The 24,964-nt window shown below is 43.3% G+C and overlaps 1 protein-coding gene across 1 annotated transcript; it reads left to right on the forward strand.

Annotated features, from left to right (window-relative positions):
• The first annotated feature begins 1,487 nt into the window (after positions 1-1,487).
• b4galt6 (UDP-Gal:betaGlcNAc beta 1,4- galactosyltransferase, polypeptide 6) lies at positions 1,488-23,151 on the forward strand. The gene is made up of 9 exons (XM_039810151.1): positions 1,488-2,250; positions 10,080-10,196; positions 16,177-16,290; positions 17,281-17,405; positions 17,547-17,663; positions 17,882-18,069; positions 18,224-18,346; positions 18,597-18,698; positions 22,703-23,151. The coding sequence occupies exons 1-9, from the start codon at positions 2,136-2,138 to the stop codon at positions 22,848-22,850; spliced, it is 1,149 nt and encodes a 382-aa protein (XP_039666085.1). The 5' UTR covers positions 1,488-2,135; the 3' UTR covers positions 22,851-23,151.
• Positions 23,152-24,964: the final 1,813 nt, after the last annotated feature.

Consider the following 24,964-nt stretch of genomic DNA (forward strand, 5'->3'; position numbering starts at 1 on the left):
GTAGCTTTCCAGGAAGAGGTCCGGGTGGTGAAGGATGGCTTTGCCCAGTTGGTTTGTCGCTGTAAAATAGATGGCTGCCACATCCGCATCAAATGTCCCAAGCATGGGTGTCCTAATGTTTTCACATGACTGTAAGAGGCCATTGAGAGGCATGGCAGAGCTAAGGTTTAAACGTCATCACTCCAGAGGTTGCATAATCATTGATGATGAAAACTCCCTTCAGGTGCGTCATCTTAGGAGCACCAAAAGTGCATTTTAGTGATAAGTTTGCAGATAAACACAGACTGGCACCCCCTAAAAAGAGGATAAAGAACAATGAGCCGCTTTTTTGAACGACTGTCGGAAAGGAACGGAGCCATACGATCCAGCTCCCTCCAAAGAGCCGTATTACCCATCACTAGCGGGGGCATTAGTGGTTTATAGTGTGTGATTGCTACCTCCTGATTGGGTGGTGGGTGCAAAGATGTGTTTCAGGGTGCCAAGGTGGAGCCTCGAAGGATGCAGACGCCCACACACCCCACATCCCAAATCTGCTGACCTGTGTGTCAAGCAACCTGATTGGTTAATCAAACTCCAGTCAGAAGTTTCGACACAGCGAGGGGAAAAAGTAAACAATAGCTAGGTTAAGTAGAACTACATAAGAAACAGCTGCATGAACAATCTGCAGCATGTTCGTCTATGCGGGGACATGCTACCCAGAGAAGCATGTTAACTAGGGCTCCTTTCTGAGTCTCTCTGACTGTTATAGATGTTATAGGCCACATGTGTCAAACTCATGGCCTAGAGGCCAAATCCGGCCCCTTGCAAATTCTGATCCGGCCCGCATATCAATTTAGGTTCACAATACATTTTTGCCCACCTAGGTGTGTGCCAAACCCAAAACATGGGAAGCTGTTTTTCAACTTGCAATTATGCAACACTCAAAGCAGAATTTGGCAAATTTGCCAACTTTGAGACTCAGAAATTCCCACAGAACAAGAGAGTTTGCATATTCAGGCTGTGAAAGAGGTTGTTGTGAGTCAGCTGTGTGGTAGCCTACTTAGAAAATGTAATCATTGTTTTGCTTGATTTGCTAAATTCTAGGATGGCTTTGGAACGTTTTTGCACACTTTTTCAGGGCTTTATGTGGACCAAACTGTAAGTGAGAAGACTATATGAGACAAGCAGTAATTGAGTCTAAGATATTTTACTTTTTTCGATGAAATAAAAGCATGCCAATAAACTATAGGCCTACATGCCTGGCCCTGGATGTGATTCTCTTTTTCCAGTGTGGCCCTTAGTGAAACTGAGGGCCACACTTAGGCTACTTCTTTTTCCCCTCCAGTAAAATACATGAATTATTATTATTATTATTAATAATGTTCTGCAAATTTGCAATTTAAATGTCTCTAAATAGAAAAAAGGGCGCTACAGGAAGACAGGTTTCCATGGCGACGAGGACGAGGGGAACGGGTGGTTACCATAGGGTGGTTACGCCCACCGGAAAACTGTCTCTGCAGTGCCAGCAGAAAATGAAAAGGAGGCAGGCTCGACATCTCTTAGTTTATTTCTCATATCGATTATCCTGGCCGTTTGTGTTTTGAATGCCACAGTCGTGCGGAGACACCCGGTGGCATGACTGGACTCCCGAGTGCGCGGTTTGATGAAGTAGTGCGCCGCCTGAGCTGGAAACATCGCGCCGGCCGAGAGTAGAGCTGTGTGGGTGAAGGCAGAGCGTACCTGCCTCCTTCAATGACCAACCTTCAGTGCTGGCGATAAAAGCTTCGCTGGCGACACCGTAACCAACCATGGAAGGCTACCATGAGTACCCTTAATTAGCTTGCTGCCCAGCTCTTAGCCCGTAGGATAACGGTTTCACTATGGCCGGCCGGCGGTGCTCCATGCGCCTTTTAGTCGCCTGATATTAACCCGACAGGCCTGCTTTTTCCATCTGGAAGTTTCTTGGCAGGGGAAAGCAGGCCAGCTAGCATCGCTAGCGTTTGCCTTTTCCGTGCTGCTTTCTCTGGGCTTTAACGGTGCAGATTTGCCCATGACCACACCGTTGACACTGCAGTCCAACAATTCGGGGACTTTTTAATTCCAAGAAGTATTTTATGGGATTTATATCGGCGAATGAGAGACGGGCCTAAGCCAAGATGGTGAACTGGAGGCGGCTGCTGCGAATGTCCAACCGATCGTTTCTGGCCTTCATATTCTTCTTCTCCATGTCCACCACTTGTCTCTACTTCATTTACGTGGCTCCTGGAATAGGTTAGTCCACAGCGGTTTACACTAAACGCTTCACAAGGTAACAGTTAATGTGATTATGTCTGGATTATCTTCTGCAGCCCTGCAAGCTCCAGCTGAACGCTAAACCCGTTAGCTTAAGCTAATAGGCTAACTACCGCACAGCTAAAAGGTCCACCCCCAAGCCATGATGTCCAGCTAGCCGCCGCTATTTTGCGGTGGAAAAAAAAAAAAAAAAGCAAAATGCGTCTTTCAGTGACAAACGGATGGACATATGACAGACGCATTGTCCCCTCGTGTTGGCTTTATGGATGCTATGCGCTTCAGCTGGCGTTGCACAGCTTACATGTGAATGAATAAAGTGTTTGTTAATGTCAGGGTTTGTACCCAGGACCAACACGGTATCCCGGGCAGGTTGAGCCGCTCCATGCCTCGGCTTTAGAGTGGGCTAAATGTCCCAGTGTTCACCATCCACCATATTCACATGACTGTTGTTGAGAATTCCTTGTTTGTATTAGTCAGCGTTTACCGCACAGTTTGTCTCATTGGAGAAAAGAAACCCTATTTTGATGATTATGGGACACTGAACTCTGGTCAACAACACGCTGGCTGTAGGTCGGTAAACTTAATCATGTGATGTGATGACTACTAGACCCCATTTCTAATTAGCAGTATAATTATAATAATAGCACAATGCAGCCCTGATGTTTGACCACTTAGACGTGTCTCCTGGTCTATGACAATATTGAGGAATACGTAAGTGTGTTAGTGTGGATGCTTCCATCATCTGTGTGTGTGTGTGTGTGTGTGTGTGTGTGTGTGTGTGTGTGTGTGTGTGTGTGTGTGTGTGTGTCTGTGTGGGCTTGTTTAACTATATTTGTGGGGTCCAAAACCCGGGAGTCCAGTATACTTGTGGGGTCCCGACAGCTTTGTGGGGCCAAAATGCTGGACCCCACAAGTTTAAAGGGCTGTTTGAGGGTTAAGACTTGCTTGTAGGATTAGGGATAGAATTAGGTTAGGGTTAGGGTGAGGTTAAGGGTAAAGGTTAGGCATTTAGTTGTGATGGTTAGGGTAAGGAGCTAGGGAATGCATTATGTCAATGACGGGTCCCCACAAAGATGGTGCCACAAACCGTGTGTGTGTGTGTGTGTGTGTGTGTGTGTGTGTGTGTGTGTGTGTGTGTGTGTGTGTGTGTGTGTGTGTGTGTGTGTGTGTGTGTGTGTGTGTGTGTGTGTGTGTGTGTGTGTGTGTGTGTGTGTGTGTGTGTTGTGTGTGTGTGTGTGTGTGTGTGTGTGTGTGTGTGTGTGTGTGTGTGTGTGTGTGTGTGTGTGTGTGTGTGTGGCTAGTGCAGGCTTTTACTGGCAATCAGCAGTGGTCATGCTTGAGAAGAGAGGCATTTCTGGGAAATGAAGACTTGTGTTAGCCGGAGGGTAGCTGTGTGTGATTGTAGATGAAGGAAATGGTGAAATTGAGGTGGTTTTGTGTTCTATGTTAGTTAGTTTGGAATAGTGTGTTTTCACTGTTTTTTTGTTTAGTACTGGATTGCATTTCTATAGAGTCTGTAAAGTAAATCTAAGGCACTCATGTGTTTTGACCTCTAGATTAAGATTTAGGGGGGATTTACCCAGTATTGTGTTGGTGTTTGTTACCAAAGGTGGAAGCAGCGAAAACACATATAATGTAATCAAGTATTATATTACATGTACTCACTGCCAATTCCACTTATTTGGAAAAATATTCCACATTCTACTGAAATAAAGCTCTCACACAGACACAATTATCTCTTCTTATTTTGTTTTTGAACTCTTGCACAGCTACGCCGTTCATAGTAAGCTTAATGTGTGGTTTAAGCACGGACACTTGATCTGTAGAGGCCACATCCATAGCACTCTCAAAGTTGGGAAAGGACCATGTTTACAAGTCAGGGGTTTTCCATTGCAAAGGCTCAGAAGAATGTGTTTCCATGAGAAAATGTAGCCATATTTCTACAGACTCTGTGACTGGCACTGAAGCATGGGCCAACGCATTACTAAGACATTTGGGTTGTGTCACCCAGCCGTACGCTGCATGTGGTTTGAAAATTGCAGGAAGTTGATTGCTGTAGCTAGTTATAGTTGCAGGTAATGTGTGTGTAAATCTTCCAGTAAACAGTCGGGATGTGATTCCTCGGGCAGTGTCCGGAGTTGACTTGTGAAAACGGCTCTACTGTATGTTGCTGACACATATGCCGCAATCGGGTGCTGCCTGAGTTCTGTATAGTACAGACTGACAAGCTTGTGTGTGTGATTCTCAGCCAGTCTGGATGACTGTGTTCCACCACGCTCTAGTCAACATCCAGCTGAACTCAGGACAGTCATTTCATGCTTTGCTTGTTCTGCCTTTGCTGTGACAAATGTGACTTTTCAAGCATGTGTGCAGTTGGGAACCAGAGTACAGTACATACTGATATGTGTGTGTTAGCCTGGCAGCAGATATAAAGGGAAATATTTATCTTTAAAAAAAAAAACTTGGCCTTTTATCCTGAACTGAAGATGACACTGTTTTTGGTTTACATTTTGACTGTTATCACCAGCTAATAGTCTGTTGTTGTCAGTAGCATTATCTGATAGAGCTGGGCAATATATTGATATTATATCGATATCGTGATATGAGACTAGATATCGTCTTATATTTTGGATATCGTAATATTGTTATAAGGCATGTGTCTTTTCCTGGTTTTAAAGGCTGCATTACAGTATTTTCTGAACTTACCAGACTGTTGTAACTGTTCTATTATTTGCCTTTACCCACTTAGTCATTATATCCACATCACTGATGATGATTATTTATCAAAAATCTCTTTGTGTAAATATTTTGTAAAAGCACCAATAGTCAACACAACAATATCGTTGTGGTATCGATATCGAGGTATTTTGTCAAAAATATCGTGATTTGATTTTCTCCATATCGCCCAGCCCTATTATCTGAGCTCCAGCCTGATTTCCTTACGCTGCATTCACACTGACTGCGTCGGCCGTCAGAGAGTACGGCAAAAAAACGCAGGTCTGCCTATTCATTGTTGAATGGGGGTAGTGGGTTTAGGCTGCGGTGGGGTGAGACATAAAAAAACACAGCCACCTGCACCGGAAAGTTGAGACCGAGTCAACGTTTGTAGAAATTCAACAATTTGTCATTCTGCGGTGGCCAGTCATGTGTGCGTAAATCAGACAATGCGGTGTGACGGCGTCTCCTGCTCACCAACCACGGCTGGCTGCTGCTCTGTGATAAGATGCTTATCATCCCCAAACACGCCCTGTTTACTCATTCACACGCACCCAGAAACCACCAGGGTTGTGTAATGACGAGATATGTATGTATTAGAGGTGTTGAAATGAATCAAATAACCGATGCATTGAATCACGGACATGGACGATGCTGAATCGATAATCGGCCTGCTCATAATCGATTATATCTGTTTACAATTTAATGTAGGCCTAACAACATTTCTGTTTTACATATTCTGTTATGTTTTGCACATTCGGGAAGTGCCATGTGCTCAGTGCTGTAGTTTTATGTATCCAATTTATTTAGTATTAGAGCACTGCAGAATGTTTTGTTTTTGAAGCTGGAAAAGCTATGAATTAAATATCCTACATGGCTTTAATAGAAAAATGTATTTGATGCATCAAGATATTGAATTGAATCGAAGACATGATAATCGTAATCGAATCGGTAGTTCAGTGAAGATTCTCACCTCTAGTACGTATATATGTACGCTGTAGAACGATGTGAATGTGTTAACCCTCAGATATAGTGTTTGTACTGTGGTAACTATCCCTTTAAATACTGTGGATGGGTTAGACCTTAGACATTGTAGTTATTGTTGCATATCAACGAGCAGGGCAGCTTTATACTAATATTAAAATATATGATGTACATTGATTTGTCTTTTGTTAGTTCTATTAGCCAAAGCAAACATGCTTTACTTTTTCTTTTCTTTTTTTCAATTGATTTTTCAGAATATTAGCTATATCACATTATTAAATTCACTAAATCACCAATATGATGTAAAAAATGTTTTTGTACCTATTGCCCACTGACATATTTTGAACTTGGTAGTCAGGAAGTGAAATCCCCCAAACTCAAACACTAGTTGAAAAGTAAAATAGTAGGGGGAGGGGGGGGAGGGATACCTGAAGCTCCGCCCTGATCCTGGCTCGTTGGAGATGAGCCAGGTCTGTGCAGAATTGATCTCCGGTGATCGCCGCCCAATTGCATGCTGGGTAGATTTGTGTCCGACTTGATCCCGACTTGCTCTGACGTCATGCACGCGTGGGCGACGATAACCTCACAAGATCGAGGCGGCCGCAGTTCTGAGAGGCAGGCAGCGCAGTTGCTCTCCACCGACTGCGAGACCCAGGAGGACCCAGGGCATGCTGGGAAACGCCTGGCTCTCAGCTGATCTAACAGCTGATTGGTTCAGAATCGACTTAACATGATGACGTTTTATATAAGCCTTTTATTGATTTTGAATTGGGAGGGATTTTAACTATTTGTCTGATTTAAAGGCTTATTCTGTACAGAACACAAGTTGTGTGGCTGGTAGTGACTTTTAGAAATCAGAGAGACTCAATCTGTTCAGATTACAGATCATCTCCAGTCTGTTATTAACATCAGCAACAGAATCAACAGTCTAGGGTTGCACGATATTGACAAAATGTGATATTGCGATATCAATATTAATACGTATATAAAATTACAAAAGTTATGGGGAAACACATCAAAAAGATTCATAACAAATAAAACAAGTTTTCTTACACAAGGTTTATTTCAACTGACAGTCATATTGGACTGGTCCAACCTGAATATATATAAATAAGGACCATGTCTACAGAACAGGACATGTTTCACTGGTTGGACAGTATAAAATATATAAATAAAGAGAACAGGACACAACTTTTATTTTGCTTCTCTGATTTGTTTCGGTTTTTGTCTCTATTTCTTCACTTCCTTTTTCTTCTTCTTCACACTGTCACTCTGTTGAAATATGCACACACGTGGTACGCTCCATTAGCGTGTGTGTACTAATGTGGAAGTGGCACGGTAACTGGCCAATGAAATGATCGTTATAGCGTTTCAAAAGGGCTCTAAATCAAACACAACTAAGCCACACAGCCAACAGACGGGACGCAGCGCTCCACTATATAAACAAAATATTGCAACCCCTGTCGATATAATATTGCGATAACTATATTGAGTTGATATATCATGCTCCCTACTACAGTGTGTTATTAACATGAGTAACAGATCATCTACAGTGTGTTATTAACATGAGTAACAGATCATCTACAGTGTGTTATTAACATGAGTAACCCGATCATCTAGAGTCTGTTATTAACATGAGTAACCCATCATCTAGAGTCTGTTATTAACATGAGTAACAGATCATCTAGAGTCTGTTATTAACATGAGTAACAGATCATCTAGAGTCTGTTATTAACATGAGTAACCCATCATCTACAGTCTGTTATTAAGATGAGTAACCGATCATCTACAGTCTGTTATTAACATGAGTAACAGATCATCTCCAGTCTGTTATTAACATCAGCAACAGATCATCTACAGTGTGTTATTAACATCAGTAACAGATCATCTAGAGTCTGTTATTAACATCAGCAACAGATCGCCTGTAGAGCATTTTGACAGCTACTCTTAAAAACAACTGGAGACTGTGTACAAGCTGATATATGGGTCTGATAACATTTTAATAAATCGCGATCGGACCGAACAGGATGTAAGTGTTTCTGTGACTTCCTGTTCAGCCTGAAGGCTGCTGGAAACTGTCGGACTTGACCACGGCTTTTTGTCACCTACTCTCGTCCACTTTACAGGCGAGGAGCAGCTCCTCTCCATCGAGCCTAATCTGGGCTTTATCTGGTCCTCATGTAGGAACCTGTCGTATACGTACACCCATTCTTATGTGGCACATACCTTCATCTGAACGAGGTTAGATAGGTTAACAAAATAAAATGAAATAAGTCGTCATTAGGGATGTATTTTTTGTTTGCTAATTTAATGAGAGCTAAACGATGTTTATTTTTATTTTCATTTTATTGGCACCTTTCCCCTCTCAGATTCTAACTGTGCCAGTTAGAATCTACGGCCTCGACCTCGGCTATTGAAACATCAGCAGCCTCCCTGTGTTGATGAATCCACGTGGTGCTCATTTTGAACAGATGTGTGATTGATTGTTCACATACTTGCCTACGTACTGTGCGTGTACCTGGGAGATTAAACATATATCTAGGACCAGGGGTAAGTTTAGGGCCAGATCATCCCCGGCTGACACCAGAACATATTCCAGGGCAGGACCAGGGACCAGAGATTTTGCGGTTTTACATTACTGCCACCTAACCATGGAGGAATTTTCTTGCACCAAATGCATAACTGCAAAAGCGTTGTGGGTGATATCCACCTCTGGAGTGACCATTGTTGTTCATTTGCCCACTCAGCCCTCAGAGGGTCCATCTTGCCAAGTTTACTTGGTTTTCAGGTTTTTCAGACAAACGGAATGACACTTTTGGAAGTGTATTTTTTTTTTTTGGGAAAGTGATCGAAGGCAAGTGAACAAGGGCGTGTTGTTGAATCAATAATGAAACGCAGCCTTGGACAGCCAATGGCTCTGTGCTATTAAAAGTGTTCCAGTGAGCAAGCATGCACGACACCAGGAACCTGAACTCGGAGAAGCTAAATGGAATTCAGCAATCATTAATTTCATTATTTATACCTGTGTGTTTCCTGCTGTGACAAGTCAAACTGTCTCCTGTGAAAAAGGCCTCTTCAGTCTTCCCAGTGGGGCCTTTTTGACTTCAAGACAATTTTTGATTATGTTGTAAAACATAAGCGTAAACGGAAAAAGAACTTGACGTTGTTTATAGGTGAGGTGTGACTTTCTCAGTGGTCTGAAGTACCTTACAAGTCCCACAATGTAAGAGCAGCAGGGTCCCCAGTCGGACATGTCTCCACACCTGTCCGCCTTGGGACAAACCGGTCACCCACCGCACATCGTCAACTCTGATTTAGACCAACTGCATGGGTAAAATTATCAATATCCAGCTAAATGCTTTTAAGGAATTAAATGTGTTTCCCAACTCAAATCATTTTGTTATTTTATACTTGAATGTTTTTTTTTTTAAATAGGCCTATCTAATGAATGATGAAATAAGGAGAAAACGTATTGGCAGATTGGTGAGTGTTCCTCAAGCTCACAGTGGACTGATTAACTAAAGCTTGAGCGATAAAATAAGTGTTGAAACCGATCACATATGCAGCCCTCTTCCTTAAAGCAACTCTAGGGAACTTTTTGTACCTTTTTAAAATAATGTTTCCAAAATCGTTTATGTGGTTCATCAACTCGTAACAGGGTGAACGGCACTTCTGCATTCACTTTGCGGCTCTCTACCGGCTATAACCGCACTATGCAAGTTTGCCAGATTGGGTAGCGGATCTGTAGTTCCAATGAGGCATAATGGGACAATTCCGCATCCAACCTGTAGGGGAACCGAAGCGGGAACAGTTCTCTAGTGTTGTTTTATGGCTCTGACACGCCAACCCGACGGCCGACCATTCTAGACAGCTGGGATGCTACAGCTTCACTGTACGCCCAATAGTTCAAATGTGGAAGACAGTATTAATTTTTATTGTTGTTAATTATGTTTATTGTGTTAACTGTGGATTAATGTTGTTCCAGTGTCCAGTTCTGTAGTGGTATTATATTACTTTCACTGTGTTTTAGTTGCAGCTTGAGAATCCAATGTGTTGTTGTGACTGAATTTAGTATAAGTCTTAACTTCTTTCTCCTGTCTTCTTGTCAGCCAACACGTACTTCTTCATGGTGCAGGCTCAGGGCATCATGTTGAGGGACAATGTGAGGACCATCGGCCAGATGATCCGGTTGTACACCAACAAGAACAGTACACTCAACGGGACGGGTGAGTGATACACACAGACACCTTTCTCAGCTCAATACAAAGATTCTACACCCAGTATATGAAGAGGAAAGAACATTGAGAGCCTGGCCCACACTGACTGCATGTACCAATATGCATTGTAGATGAGAGTAACAACCAGCAATCAGACTGTGTTGGCAAGTGGCTTTCAACACCTTTTCACATTCACCGTTTCTACTTTCCTTTCAAATGTCCAGCCATGACCAACGCTGTGTGGAGATGGTAAGACTTAAAGTTTAGCAGCAATGGCAGCCACATTAACAGTGACCACAGTACTATATTTCAATTTATAGAGCGCTCTTCTAGATTCTTAAAGCTATACTGCGTAGTTTCTGACTCCCGCATGAGGAATTCTAAGTAATGACAACAAAACTTTCGGCACATCCATGTGATACAAGCCTTTTGTGATTGCGCACCCTAACAGTGTAATTACAACCTCCGGGTCCGTCATGTGATGCCATTGGGCCCAATAAGAGTTTTTTTTCCAAAAGAGTCTGTAAATCATTGGATAACGTTTTTCGAGGAACGTTGACTTCCCTGTACAAACACTATGTACCCTGTACAATAGCTCTTGTAAGCTCTGTAAAATGAGCCTGAGACTGCGCCCCTGGGAGGCGGGGTTAAAGGAAACGCTCTATAGGACCAGTCATTTTACACACAAAGTCAAACTTTTTGAGCTTCATGTGCCACCGAGCAACTTTAACTGGCCTCCAACTCTCTTTTTTTATACATCCCTAATTCAAACCTTAACAACAAAGCTGTTTGAACTGCTAGCCTAGCTTAGCTTACAGTCAGCTGCAAATATGGCTTGACCCCAAAACAATTCTAACAAAAGATTTCTCAGTGGTTTACAGTAGTATCAGATGTACTTAAAAACATACTAAAAGTTTACCAAAGTTTGACTCCAAGAAAGGCCCCATTTTCTAAATGGCGGCCGTCAGGTCCTTAAAATGACCATTACTCCTTTTGTATTCCTCCTAGACCAGGAATACTGGTGCCTGATACATGTTTTGGCCCTGTAATATTGTAATTAGCAAATTTGCATGATAGATAAGTGATTACAAGTACAATTATATATTAAAGAAATTGGTTACAAGCATATTTATGTGGAAAAAAAGGGTGAATACAATTAGATACAATTTAATTATACAATTTCCCTTAAATAATTGCATATTTCTCCTTTCTCATATCATTTGAATAAATTCATTAGAACTATGTGGTACTGTAAAATTAGCCAAAACAGGGCTGCCACGTGAAGGCTCAGTACCGCTAACCCCTTTTTATTTTTTGTGTTTTTATTTTTTTATAGATTTTAAAAAATATATTTTTTTATAATGCGTTTCTTTTTTTTTTGCCTTTTGGTTTTTATACTTTTTTAATACTTTTCTTATTTATACATATCCTTTTCTATTTTCTTCAGTTGTTTCCTCTTATTCTGATTTATTTTTTATACTTTTTTGCACTGTGATTTACCATTAGTCGTCACACTCTTCCTCCCATAGAGGTTGATTTAAAGTGATTCTCACAATTCCCAACTTGACATGGTCCACAAGCACCATGCGTGGTAGTCCATATGCCCTGCAACTGCACCGTTGGGCAGGCAGTTGTGCAATTACAGTGGATCATCTGCAGGAGGCTTTCTGGGGCAGCAGTCTTACTGGTCATAACTGGCAGGAACCGGTTGTCCACCAGTTTCCATCCCCAAACCACTGTGTTCATGTCACCCTCCTTTCCAATCCACACCATGATCTGGAAGTAAACTTTTTGGCAGTGGTATGGTTGAGGACTCAATTGGAGGCAGACATTATGGCAGACCTGGGCCTTGTACAGCCCCCGGCCCTTTGGGCGGCCCTAACCGGCCCGCGTGAGGTCAATGGGAAGTTAGCAATCAAACGTAAATAAGTGTACACCATGCATGGAATACAGCTGCATTGCTTTTATTTTGAATGCGACTGTTTTTTGTTGTTGCTTTTTTTTGTGCAAACGTGTGCAGCTTCTTCTTCTCTGGTTGCAAGTCGCAATTAAAACGAAGTAGAAGAAGAACTGCAATGTGTCGGACCCCTGTGTCGGCGAGCCGCGAACTGAGCTCAGGAGAGACGTTAGCATGGACGTGACTGAGCGGTTATCCCTCAAAAATGTCAGCTCATGGCAAAGAAAGAAAGAGGTCGATACAGAGTGCGGAGTTTTTAACCAAACATGGACTTCTAAGTATTTATTTACTGAAGTCCAAGGTAAAGGCGTGTGATTGGTTTGTGGAGAACAGATCACGGTGTTAAAGGATTATAATTTTAATCGCCACTTCACTACTAAACACGCAGAGAAATGCAACAACTTGATTGATGCCACGGACATCTGAAGCAAAAGCAACAAGGCTTTTTTTTACAAAGCGTCAAGACCAGCTTTGTGATATCCCACAAAATCGCCAAAAACAGTAAGCCGTTCTCTGAAGGGGAGTTTATTAAAGACTGTTTGGTGGACTCTGCTGCGCTAATATGTCCAGAGAAAAAAGAGGCGTTTGAGAAGCGGCGCGTTCTTTTTTTATGTGCCGCCTAACATAAAATTAATATTGAGCATAATTGAGTTTAGCCTATTGGTCTGGCCCTCCACAACAGTCCCTGTTTCTCATGTGGCCCCTTGGGAAAATGAATTGCCCACCCCTGCGTTATGGGATAACAAATGATTTGGCGGTAACGATTTTCTTGCTAAAAAGGTTGTAGCGCAAAGAGACAAGTGAATCGGTACTCTTTCTGCCAAACAACACTGCCTTTGCCTTGGTCCCATGGTCCTCTATGACATTCCTTGCTTGATGTGGGAGCAGAAACACATTTGCACAGGACTGGATGGTTGATTCACCATTCACAAGTCTGTTTGCCAACACTAAAAGTGTGTAAAGTTGTATCACATCCTGTAGAGGCAAAGAATGGGTAAGTCTGTATCCTCCCCTATCAAGGCTGTGGGCTGAGGTTCTGAGGCCTTGACTGCAGCTTTTACAATGTCTGCATCACCTGATGCATTGATAGCAGTGCAGCCCTTCTTCTCCAGCTCCTCGGTCATAAGATTGATAAGTCCTTGTTTGTTGCAGGATCTGGAAAGGAAATCGTCCTTTCTTCCCACAAACTCAGTCTCTGCATGAAGTTAATAATGGGATGAGTGTTTTCACCACGTCTCTGATGCGTATTGTCTGTGATGGAAGGACCTTCACTATAACCAGTGGTGGAGGAAGTACTGAATCTCAGTACTTAAGTAAAAGTACAAATAACCAGAGACATATTTACTTTATTAAAAGTAGAAGTACCACAATGACAATCCTACTTAAGTAAAAATAAAAAGTACCTGATTTGAAATGTACTTTAAGTATTAAAAGTAAAAGTACTTGCATAACGATTTATTCTCTTAATCTTATTTGCATATTACCATTTTAAATGGTAATACCACTAGTGAGACAAACATGTGAGAGTCAGGAAGACGGGGAGGGGAAAAACTGATCAGAAAATGTAACGAAACATTGTAGAAATGTGGAGTAGAAAGTATAGATGATTGCTGGAAAATGTAACAAAGTAAAAGTCAAAAGTATGCACTATTGATTGTACTTAAGTAAAGTACAGATACATGAAAAATGTACTTAAGTACAAAGTATTTGTACTTTGTTACATTCCACCACTGGCTAGAACCATCAAAAACGACTGTTGCTCTACCATAATGGCGTATGGTAAAGTCTGCATATGACCCTAACTGTGTAATTACAACAATCCAGGACAGTTTTGTTAGATTTCTTGCTTGAGAACTCAGTGATTGGCTGCGCTAGTTGGGGCTTGTTGGCTTTACGGAAGATTTCCTTGCCTTCGAACAGGGCTACAGGAAATGAGCACCGCTCATAGCTCATTACTACATCTTCCAGTGAAAACTTTCCTGGATTTAATCCAGGACAGTTTTCACTGGAAGATGTTTTGTTAGATTTCTTTCTTGAGAACTCAGTGACTGCCTGCACTAGTTGGGGCTTGTTGGCTTTACAGAAGATTTCCTTGCCTTCAAACAGGGCTGCAGGAAATGAGCAGAGCTCATAGCTCATTACATCTTCCAGTGAAAACTGTCCAGTTTTACAACATGATCAGGAACCTTTGGAACAGCAAAGCAGGATCAATGGTTCGATCTTTGGCAACTTTGATGGTGGAGTCATCTGCAAGGGTTTTTGCCCGGTCTTTCCATTTGAAGGATATTTCAAAAACGGGTTTTCCAATCATCTTTTCAATGATCTCATTGACAACAGTCTCAAACTCATGCACATTCACCTCCTCTTTGGCAACAACACCAGTTACAATGTTTCTCAGAGATGGGTCTGGAGAGAATGGTGTGCAAATTCTAAGCTTTTCCTTGATCTTTTCTAGATCAGAGCGATCTCTTTTCATCCTTGCTTCTGAGGATTCTCGGTGCTGGTCGTGTAGGTGAGGTCATTGAATTCCTGCAAGGCGTTGTTGTATTCAGATGTGATGGGTGTAGACATGGTCCACAATGCTCGCATTTCTTCAGTCATTCCACTTCCATGGGTCAAGCCTCCACTGCTTTTCAAGGATCGCATCAATGTCTGCTCGATGACAAGGTCAGAGCTAAGGCCTGCCCAGTACTGGTTAAATAACTTTTACATTGAATGTCAAGTCTGGGTTTTAGCAAAATAAGGGTATGTGTCCAAAAACACATACTGAGTAGGAGTTGCATGACATAGGCTAAACCGTTTACATCTCTGGTTCACCCCAATCAAAGATAAAACCTTACAGTAATCCGACAAAATCATGTATTCCATAAGTATGTAATCATGTCAGTGCAAATTAGACAAGTCCAATGGATTCATAGACCCAGACAACATGGGGTTAGTCACCAAGATTACTTGGCCAGGTCAAATATTGAAGGACTTGGGATATTTTAAGGGTGTCATCTTGAAAATTACACCTTTCTAGTGGTCAAACTTTGGTAAACTTTTAGTATGTTATTAAGGACAACTAATGCTACAAAAAAACAGCTGAGAAACCTTTTGTTGTATGCTATTACCTTAAGGCAGTAGAGGCAGTAGGCAGTAGAGCAGTAGAGCGTGACAGGGCAGGGGATGAGGATGAGTGGCAGGGAAGATAACGTCACACATGCTATGTTTTTGTTATATACGTCTTGCAGTGGCGGCCCGGACACGGACCTTCAGTTGCGGCTGCAGCAACTCGAACCCAGCCAGCACACGACCCAGCGACGTTTCTGATCCCAGACCTCCCACTCTGAGTCAGCACCGGCCCGCTGGGTCCCCCAGCTCTGGGGTTTGTGCTGGCTGAACTGGAGTTGCAACAGCCACCAACTGAAGGACTGCATCCAGAGCTGCTGTACATTCTCCTTCTGCAAAGTAGTCTCCTAGCGGTGGGGAGAGGGCGGAGGGACCGCGGGGGATGTGCTAAAGCGAACTAGCTAACTGCACAGTGCCTGTTGGAAATTATACCAACATTTCAAAATGTCTGAGACATAATCAAGTTACTACAATGTGAACATGAAGAGGAAACACACTTGAAGGCTGATAAAACACTTTTATGAAAATATCTGCCTGATGAGCATGTCTTCTGTTAATTAACTATGCCGCATGATTTTAGAACTATATACCAAAAGTCTATTACAAAAGTTATCATTGCCCTCTCTTTTTAACCAAAACACACAATACTGATTCATGACAATCAACATTGGGAGTTGACACAGTGTGTGTGTGTGAAGGCCTGACACAGTGTGAATATAGCCTCATTCTCCAATGCTCCAATGTTTTCTCGGTTAGCCTTTTAAAATGATATCAGATTAGTAAACAGAATGTGTATTGTGGTAGTATTTTGGAAGTAATGGTGCTGCAGTAGCAGTTCACAATCCTTTAAGGAAAACCAACAGGAAATGTGCACGCCTTAAGAAAAGTAAGTACCTTGAGTGCATATGATTTCTTCTGCAGACTATCCTGACGGCAGTAACTCCAGTGAATACCTGGTGCAGCCAACCACGTACCTCCCTGAGAACTTCACCTACGCCCAGAACCTCCCCTGCCCACAGCGATTACCTTCTATGAGTGAGTAGAGCATTCCTTCCACTAGGAACAGGTTGTTTTAGGGTCAATGACTTCAAGGAATCAGTGATTTTATCATTTTATATTTCCACGAGACCTCTACTGCACAAGAAGCTGTGCTAGGGTTGTGCCTATGGAAAATTAAATTATGGACGATATCATTTTCCATCATGATGGCTGACCGACATCACGATGGAGAGCCACCAGTACCTTAGTACCAATTGGGCATCGTTTAAATGCCACAGCCTACCTGAGCGTTGTTTCTGACCATGTCCATCCCTTTATGACCACCATGTCCCCATCCTCTGATGGCTACTTCCAGCAGGATAATGCACCATGTCACAAAGCTCGAATCATTTCAAATTGGTTTCTTGAACATGACAATGAGTTCACTGTACTAAAATGCCCCCCACAGTCACCAGATCTGAACCCAATAGAACATCTTTGGGATGTGGTGGAACGGGAGCTTCGTGCCCTGGATGTGCATCCCACAAATCACCATCAACTGCAAGATGCTATCCAATCAATATGGGCCGACATTTCTACAGAATGCTTCCAGCACCTTGTTGAATCAATGCCACGAACAATTAAGGCAGTTCTGAAGGCGAAAGGGGGTCAAACACGGTATTAGTAGGGTGTTCCTAATAATCCTTTAGGTGAGTGTAGGTGTAAATAAATGTAGGCATAAATCTCTTTTGTAACTTAAAAAATGCTGTTTGTTTAGTCAAAGTGTTATGCAGAATGGATGTAATTTGTAGTCCATTTTTTAAGTTAATAGAGGCATGAAAGCCACAATCCAATTCTTTGTGGATCTTCACTCTGAACACCAGAAACTGATAGAGGATTTATCTTCCTAACATCATGAAATCATCAAACCTGCAGGAGCCAATAACCGAGAGGCTGTGTCTTTTCTAGTGCCAGCCTTGTGTTTTCCTGTGCAGTGATTCTTTAGTTGTGTGATGCTGATGTCTCGCTGGAATCATGTGTTCACAGAGGGCCTTATGGAAGTGAACATGACAGAGATCCCTATGGAGGAGATAGAACTCCAGTTCTCCAAGTTCTTTGACATGGAGTTTGGAGGCCATTGGAAACCAAAGGACTGCAGACCTCGCTGGAAGGTGGCTGCATGCATTTCACAAGTCTTCTAATTATATAGAGCATAATGTCTGTGATGCAGAATGGATTATTCTGGGGAGAAAAGGCACAGCTAGTAGACGTAGTATGTATGGGTGGATTGTTACTGTAATATTTGTCTTCAGGTGGCCATCCTGATTCCATTTAGAAACCGGCATGAACATCTCCCAATCCTATTCCAACACCTCATCCCCATGCTGCAGAGACAGCGGCTGCAGTTTGCCTTCTACGTCATCGAACAGGTACGTGTGTGTAATGGTGTAAGTGGTGTTGTGTGTTTTTGCAACACTGTTCTAAAGTCTTTTTGGGTAGTGAAGGGCGTCCATGATATCAAGGCTTCGTGTGTGTGTGTGTGTGTGTGTGTGTGTGTGTGTGTGTGTGTGTGTGTGTGTGTGTGTGTGTGTGTGTGTGTGTGTGTGTGTGTGTGTGTGTGTGTGTGTGTGTGTGTGTGTGTGCGCAGAGCGGGAGCCAGCCCTTCAACAGAGCTATGCTGTTTAACGTGGGCTTCCTGGAGGCCATGAAGGACTTGGACTGGGACTGCCTGATCTTCCACGATGTTGACCACATCCCAGAGAACGACCGAAACTACTACGGCTGTGGTCAGATGCCACGCCACTTTGCTGCCAAGCTGGACAAATACATGTACATGTGAGTGTGTCATGAAAATGCAGATACTCTTTTGAGAACATGTCAAATATAAACGGCTAAAGCTGTGGAGCTAATGTTGAAACAAGTACAGATCTTCTTCTGTGGCACTCCGATGCATGATCTACGTGTAACCGGTGTTTGTGGTTGCTTCCAGTCTTCCATACAGCGAGTTCTTTGGCGGGGTGAGTGGACTCACTGTGGAGCAGTTTCGCAAGATTAACGGCTTTCCCAATGCATTCTGGGGCTGGGGAGGAGAGGATGACGACTTGTGGAACAGGTTAGTCCACTAAAGAGGGCTGTACAGTGGATTCACATTCACATGGCGTGTGATGTTGTTTGTGTGTAATCAACATGTTCTTAGCTTGATGTCCAGAACACTGTCAGCTGACTGTGAACAAATGTTAAGCGAGCATGCCTGGGAGGAGACGGTGCTCATGCTTCTGTCAGCAGGTTGTTAGTAGACTGTGAACAGTGTTTACAGTTAAACAGATGGGTGGAGGAAGTAATGCAGCCTGGTCTCTCCTCAGGGTTCACTATGCCGGTCTGAATGTCACGCGACCGGACGGAGAGATCGGCAAGTACAAGTCCATTCCTCACCACCACAGAGGGGAGGTGCAGTTCCTCGGGAGGTAAAACGGCTTTTTGTCTCAGATCTACAATAAAGTCTCTATTCTAAAGAAGAAGCAATGAAAAAAAATATTCTTTCATTTGTACTATGCTTAGCTCCATGTTGCAAAAAGTCATTTAACTCCTTTAAATGAATGAATAGAAGAAGGGATGTATCGATTTATTGGAAGAACATCGGTATCTGTTTCCTCGTTGACTGCCATCAGCCTATCTGCAAATTAGATGCCATTCACCAATGGCAGTGGTTAATGTTGTTAGTGGGTTTTTTTTATTATTGCGGTCGGACTCGGACGACAGTCTGCTACTGAGAAGAAGCCAGTGACTGGACCACGACGCTGGCATGATGTCAGAGGCCAAAGGGTGGCATGCACGCGTGTGGGTTGTTTACAGTAAAAGGAAATGTCGGCCCACGCAGTCTTTGATAAACACAGCGTTTGAGAAAGCGAAAACATTCCCCACAGACAGCGACAAAGCTGAAGGGATTACTAACAAGGTTCATGGCATCACATTAGCAGCCGTTTGGAAGCCTACACAGCCCGGTGGAGTCCATCTCCCAGAATGCACTGCGCCGTGGCCACACACATTGATGAGCTGCTGGCTCAGCAACCCGACACAGCGGACTGACCAAGATTTGAACTGGATCAAAGGATGATATAATATATTCTGTTTTTGTTGGACTAAGTACTAAAAGATTGTCATTGAATAGGTAAATGTTAGTGTAACGTTAGTTAGTAACATTTTAAAGCAATAGTAAAAAGGATATATTAAAGGTTGTTTCATACATTTGTATGATTGTATTTATTGGTCATTCAAAGATAGTGTAATGACAGGATGAATGACAGTTGAGTTATTTTTAATAATGAAGATTTCTTTGTTTCTTTTGATGACACATGCTGGCAGGCCAGCCAGGAGTTGCAATAGTCTAGACGTAATGACTAGAGCCTGAACCAGAACCTGAGCCGCTTTCTGCGTTAGAAGGGGACAAATCCTTGTGATGTTATGCAGCATGTATCTACACGATTGGGTAGTTGCAGCAATGTTGGCAGTAAAAGAGAGTTGGTCGTCAAGTGTCACACCCAGGTTTCTCGCAGTCTTGGTGGGGACTACAACAGAATTGTCAATTGTTATAGGAAGGAGAGCCCTTCCCTGGAAGGAAAAGGAGCCTGCTCTTGTCAAGGTTGAATGTCAGATGGTGTGTGGACATCCGAGAAGAAATGTCAGTCAGACTGAGATACATGGCTGGTACCTGCGTTTCAGACTCGAGAAAGGAGAGAATTAGTTGGGTGTCGTCTGCGTAGCTGTGGTAGGCGAATGGTAGCCATGCGAATGAATGACAGAACCCAAGAGAGTTGGTGTACAGAGAAAAGAGGAGGGTACCCAGGACTGAACCCTGAGGGACCCCAGTTGTGAGTGGGCAAGATTCTGAGATAGATCCTCAGTTACCTTGTAGGTGCGGTCTGCCAGGTAAGATGTGAGCAAGGAGAGCACAGAGCCTGAGACACCCTGAAGTGTCGAAATGAGGATCTGGTGGTTCACTGTGTCAAAGGTAGCAGAAAGGTCCAGAAGGATGATGGAAGAGAGAGAGGTTGCTCTAGCGCAGTGGTTTTTTCTTTTTCGGTCATTCCCCACTTTGGACAAGGGGGAATTTTCAAGCCCCACCTGCCCCCATCGCCCCAACACAATGCTAATGAAATACGCAACAAGCTTAAAATGTTCCAATTTATTGAAGTAACAAGTTGTATCGAAATACAACTAACTATCTACATCAAATAACAGCAAGTTCAAAAATAGAAAAGAAATAAAAGTGCCACTTTGCAATCTGTTAAAAAAAGAAAAGAACAGAAATCCATTTGGCAAGACAGGTCTATTCTCCCTGCATTAGTGGCTGCAATGAGCCTGTTTTGCATTGCACAATTTCGGGGGTGATCGGTCTAATAAGCTATAAGGACGGTTTGCTCTCACACGCGCTGCATTTATAGTCACACATACACACACGTGCAGTCACTCTCTAGTCTAGTGGAGGCGGGTATGGCTGCAGCCTGGAGCGTCCTAAGCTGTCCCGTATCATGCCGAGGCGTATCCAACGGTAAGTTCAGAGGGTCAAAAATACGAAATTGAATTATTTTCCAGATTGAGTCATGGGTAAATCCATGGGCGTCAGTTTGGTTTGAAATGTGCTGGACAGAGACGCATTTGGAAGTACATTTCCAGAAGTGCTGGGTACAATGACGCATTTTATTTTATTTTTCTCTTTCGCGCAGGTCATGTTTGAAAGACGCTATCCTGTAGCTTACTAATGAATAAAAACGTGGTTTAATGTACGTAAACAATGATCAATGATTACCAAATTTCTCTCTCATATTGCTCCTCATAACCACTGAAAACTGTCAGAAAATCGAACCCAAAGTCCAATTATTATGGCCGTTATCTGACATCTGAGGCGTTTCTGCTTAACATTTTCAGCAGGGCAGTGGAGCAGCTGTGGGTTGACTCCCAACGGTTCTCATGGGCTTTATAAGTCCTAACATGAAAAAGCTTAATGTGGTTTAATGTACCAAAACAACGATCAATCACCAAATTTCTGGTTAGATTTTTTGACAGTTTTCAGTGGTTATGTAGCCTGGATGCCAGCCGAACTTAGCCCCGCCCACAAAATTCGAGGTCGGGAAGTTCGGTCTGGACTTGCTCCGTTGAGAAGCAATTATTGCCCGAACAGGATCTGTTCGGACCAATCAGATTGTCGAACAGATGATCAACAGTAACAGAATCAATCACGTCACCAAAGAACGCTTGGGTTGAATTTGTTTACATCAGGTGGCTGCCGCTGGAGAACTGAGATGTGTAGATTCCACCATCACGTATGTTACAGACGATATGACATTCATTTTAAAATCCTCATCGGAGGAGCCTCAACAACTGCCCGAAAGCATGGTAGCGTTATATGGTGGAGCGAGATAGAGAGAGACTGGAGAGAGAGAGCGTTATATGGTGGAGAGAGATAGAGAGAGACTGAAGAGAGGGAGCGCCTAGAACCAAGCCGTGAATCAGAGAAATAAAACGTGTTTTCGCTGATTCATCTCTAGAAACGCAACTGTAGCAAGCATGTCACCATCACTAACGTTATCCACATTTATATTTACACGCAACAAATGATATATCCAGCTTCTAAAAGTCTGAAGTTAGAACGAATGCATTGGGCAAAAAAAAAAAAAATAAAGGAAAATTCCCTCCCGTTTGGCGCGCCCCACCTGTCACGTCTCTATTCCCCACCAGTGGGGCGCGCCCCACACTTTGAGAACCGCTGCTCTAGCGACATGAAGCTGCTCGGTGACCGCAAGGAGGGCAGTTTCATTTGAGTGGCCAGACTGGTTGGGATCAAGAAGGTTGTTCTGGTGAAGATAAGAAGAGTTGATTTTAAATGGCACATTCAAGAGTTTAGGAAAGAAATCGACGAAGGGAGACGGGTCTGTAATTATTTACCTCAGGCAAGTGGGGTCACTCTCCCTTCTTTGAGAGCGTTGGGGAAACAGCCAGTTGACAAGGAAGCGTTGATGAGATGGGTGAGGAAAGGAAGGAGGTCGGGAGCAATGGACTGGAGGAGGTGAGAAGGGGATAGGGTCAAGGGAGCAGGTGGTTGGGGGGGTAGAGGTAATCTGGGTAAGAACTTGATTTAGAGATAGAGGGGTGAAAGAGGAAAGTGTACTGGATGTGTTGGATGGAAGTTGATTCAGAATGTGTGGTGGAGAATGAAGTGTGTCATGTTTTCGGAAAATGATGAAAGTATATGTGTGAGCTCCATTCCCATTTGGTTCCTACTGAAGACGTAAATGGTAGCAGTAATCTAAAGCTTGAAGTTGCTGAACCCTTGGGACAGTTTTTTATTTATTTTTTTAGCAATCCTTAAACAGACACAGGTCAGGCAGCCACAGGTGTGTGTCCTGTAGGAGAGGAGTGTGTCACTGTGTCTGTAGGTACTAACTGCTGAGGTATTCCTCTCTTTCTGTAGGTACAAGCTGCTGAGGTATTCCAAAGAGCGCCAACACCTGGACGGCCTCAACAACCTCCACTACAGCCCCCACATCTCCCTAAGCAGCCTCTACAAGAACGTCACGGTGGAGCTGTCCCCCGAGCTCGCCCCCATCATAGACTACTGAACTGCCCCCAGCCCCTCCTCCGCACCCCCAGGCCACCCAGCTCCCCTCCGGCCTGGCCTCACCAGCGTTCGGCCATTCAGAGGCAGAGAGGTGGGGAGGGCACAGGCCGGGAGGGGGGAGGGGGAGACGAGGCGCACCATGTAATGCTGCCAAGAAATCTTAGCCAGGAAAAAAAAGAAAAGAAAATCCAAACCGAAAAAATGAAGAGGCAGTGGCAAGTCTCTCAAAGGTGTGTGTGTGTGTGTGTGTGTGTGTGTGTGTGTGTGTGTGTGTGTGTGTGTGTGTGTGTGTGTGTGTGTGTGTGTGTGTGTGTGTGTGTGTGTGTGTGTGTGTGTGTGTGTGGGCGTGTGGGCGTGTGTGTGGGCGCGTGTGTGGGCGTGTGTGTGGGCGGTGTGGGCGTGGGCGGCGGCGTGCGTGCGTGTTGCATGTCTTTTTGTCTGTTCCGGCTTAGCTACTACAGGTTGACATAATTGTGTGTAGGTTGGAGGGCGCAGCAGCATCTCCACTATGATGTTTACTGCAAAGCCTTAATGTGGCAGAACCACTGCTGGCTCGGCTCGGCTCGGCTCGCACTGCTTCACTTCTCATGTATCACTGTCACCTTACAAGCCAACAGACGAGCTTTTTCTACTATCATTTGTTTTCTACATATCATTTTGTCGGGCCACAGTATTCCTTTTGAAAGAGGGATCTGAGTGAGGATGACATTAATGTTTGTGATGTAAAAAAAAAAAGAAAAAAACCAATTATTTTGATACGTGGTATTTATTTCCTCTGATGTAGGATGTTGAAGAAGCACTCCTGTCTGTGTTCGCTGTTTGTTTTGCTGCACTGCTGCTGAATCCGCATGAACATGTATGTAAATATCAGCCTCTTAAAGCTCGAACACAGAACACAAATATATGTAAATATGGGCCTTCAAATGCTCGGGCATATTACAGTGATATTCCAGTGGGTTTGAATTTTATTTTTGGCAGCTACCTTTCGTTCTAAGGAATTAATAAGAGTGAGTGGTTTCTTCCCGACAGGAAGATATATCTTCTAACGATAAAGTATGTTTGGCTTAAAAAAAACAAAAAAAAAAACATGGGTATCCAAATCTTAAGATTTGACATGATCTTTTGCATGCCTTAATTTATTTTGTTTACCAGATTTTGTTCTTTTCAAACCTAAATTATTTCATCAGTTAGAGATGTGTATATTCTTAATTTTGCCTTTTTTGTTGTGCTTTGAGGTGCACTGTGTGAAACGAGTGGAGCTGCTCCTCTGTACAGGACTGTGTCCACGCAACATGCTTTCATGTGAGAGTGTATATTTTCTGTCTGAGATGTGTTTTTATTTTTTAGATTTTTGTATGGTTTTTATTCTAATGATTGAGTGCTGGACCATGTGACAAAGCTCTTCACTGTACTGTACCACGCTGAGGCGTGGGGCTGTGTGTCGGGACTGTGGCCAGAATGAGAGAACCTTTAGCTGAAGCTACTGCTGTTCTTGAATGGCACACAATGGCTGTGAAAAGTTCAACTTCTTTGGGCACTACAAAGATGGGAGAGAAACGCGTAGGCACATCATTTTTGACCACATGTTCACTGTTGAATATGACCATGAGTATGTTTTGACCTTGTCCTCTGGCCATTTCTGACCCGGAGCTTACTTCCTGTCCTGTCCTGTCGCACGGCCTCGTCCCCGTTACTTGCTTCACACTGTGCCAAGCTGTGGTCCTTGGGTCTCCTGTAGAGGGAAACGCACAGAAACTACAGCAGCTGTGTGCGGCTGTAAATATCTCCGCTGTCACGAGTTGCGCTTTTTTAATGTAGTAAAAAATGTCACCACGACGGTCCGTTCGTTACCTGTTCTGGAGGCGGAGTTGTCCCTGTTGTCGTGGAGTTGAAGGACAGATATCTGTGCCAATGAAGATCATGTGAAGTGATCGAAGGCTCTAGAGTAGCTACTAAATGGTCCTCGTGGTAAGGACTGAACTTAAAACCTTTTAATTAAACCGCAGATGGGTGCCGCGAGTCGTTTCGGTTTCGAGAGGAAACCATCTGTCGATTCATTGATTGACAGAAAGTTAATCTGCAACTAGAAGTCACTTTTAAGAAGTCCACCTTCTC

Source organism: Perca fluviatilis, chromosome 9 (genome assembly GCF_010015445.1).
Source record: "Perca fluviatilis chromosome 9, GENO_Pfluv_1.0, whole genome shotgun sequence".
Lineage (NCBI taxonomy): Eukaryota > Metazoa > Chordata > Actinopteri > Perciformes > Percidae > Perca > Perca fluviatilis.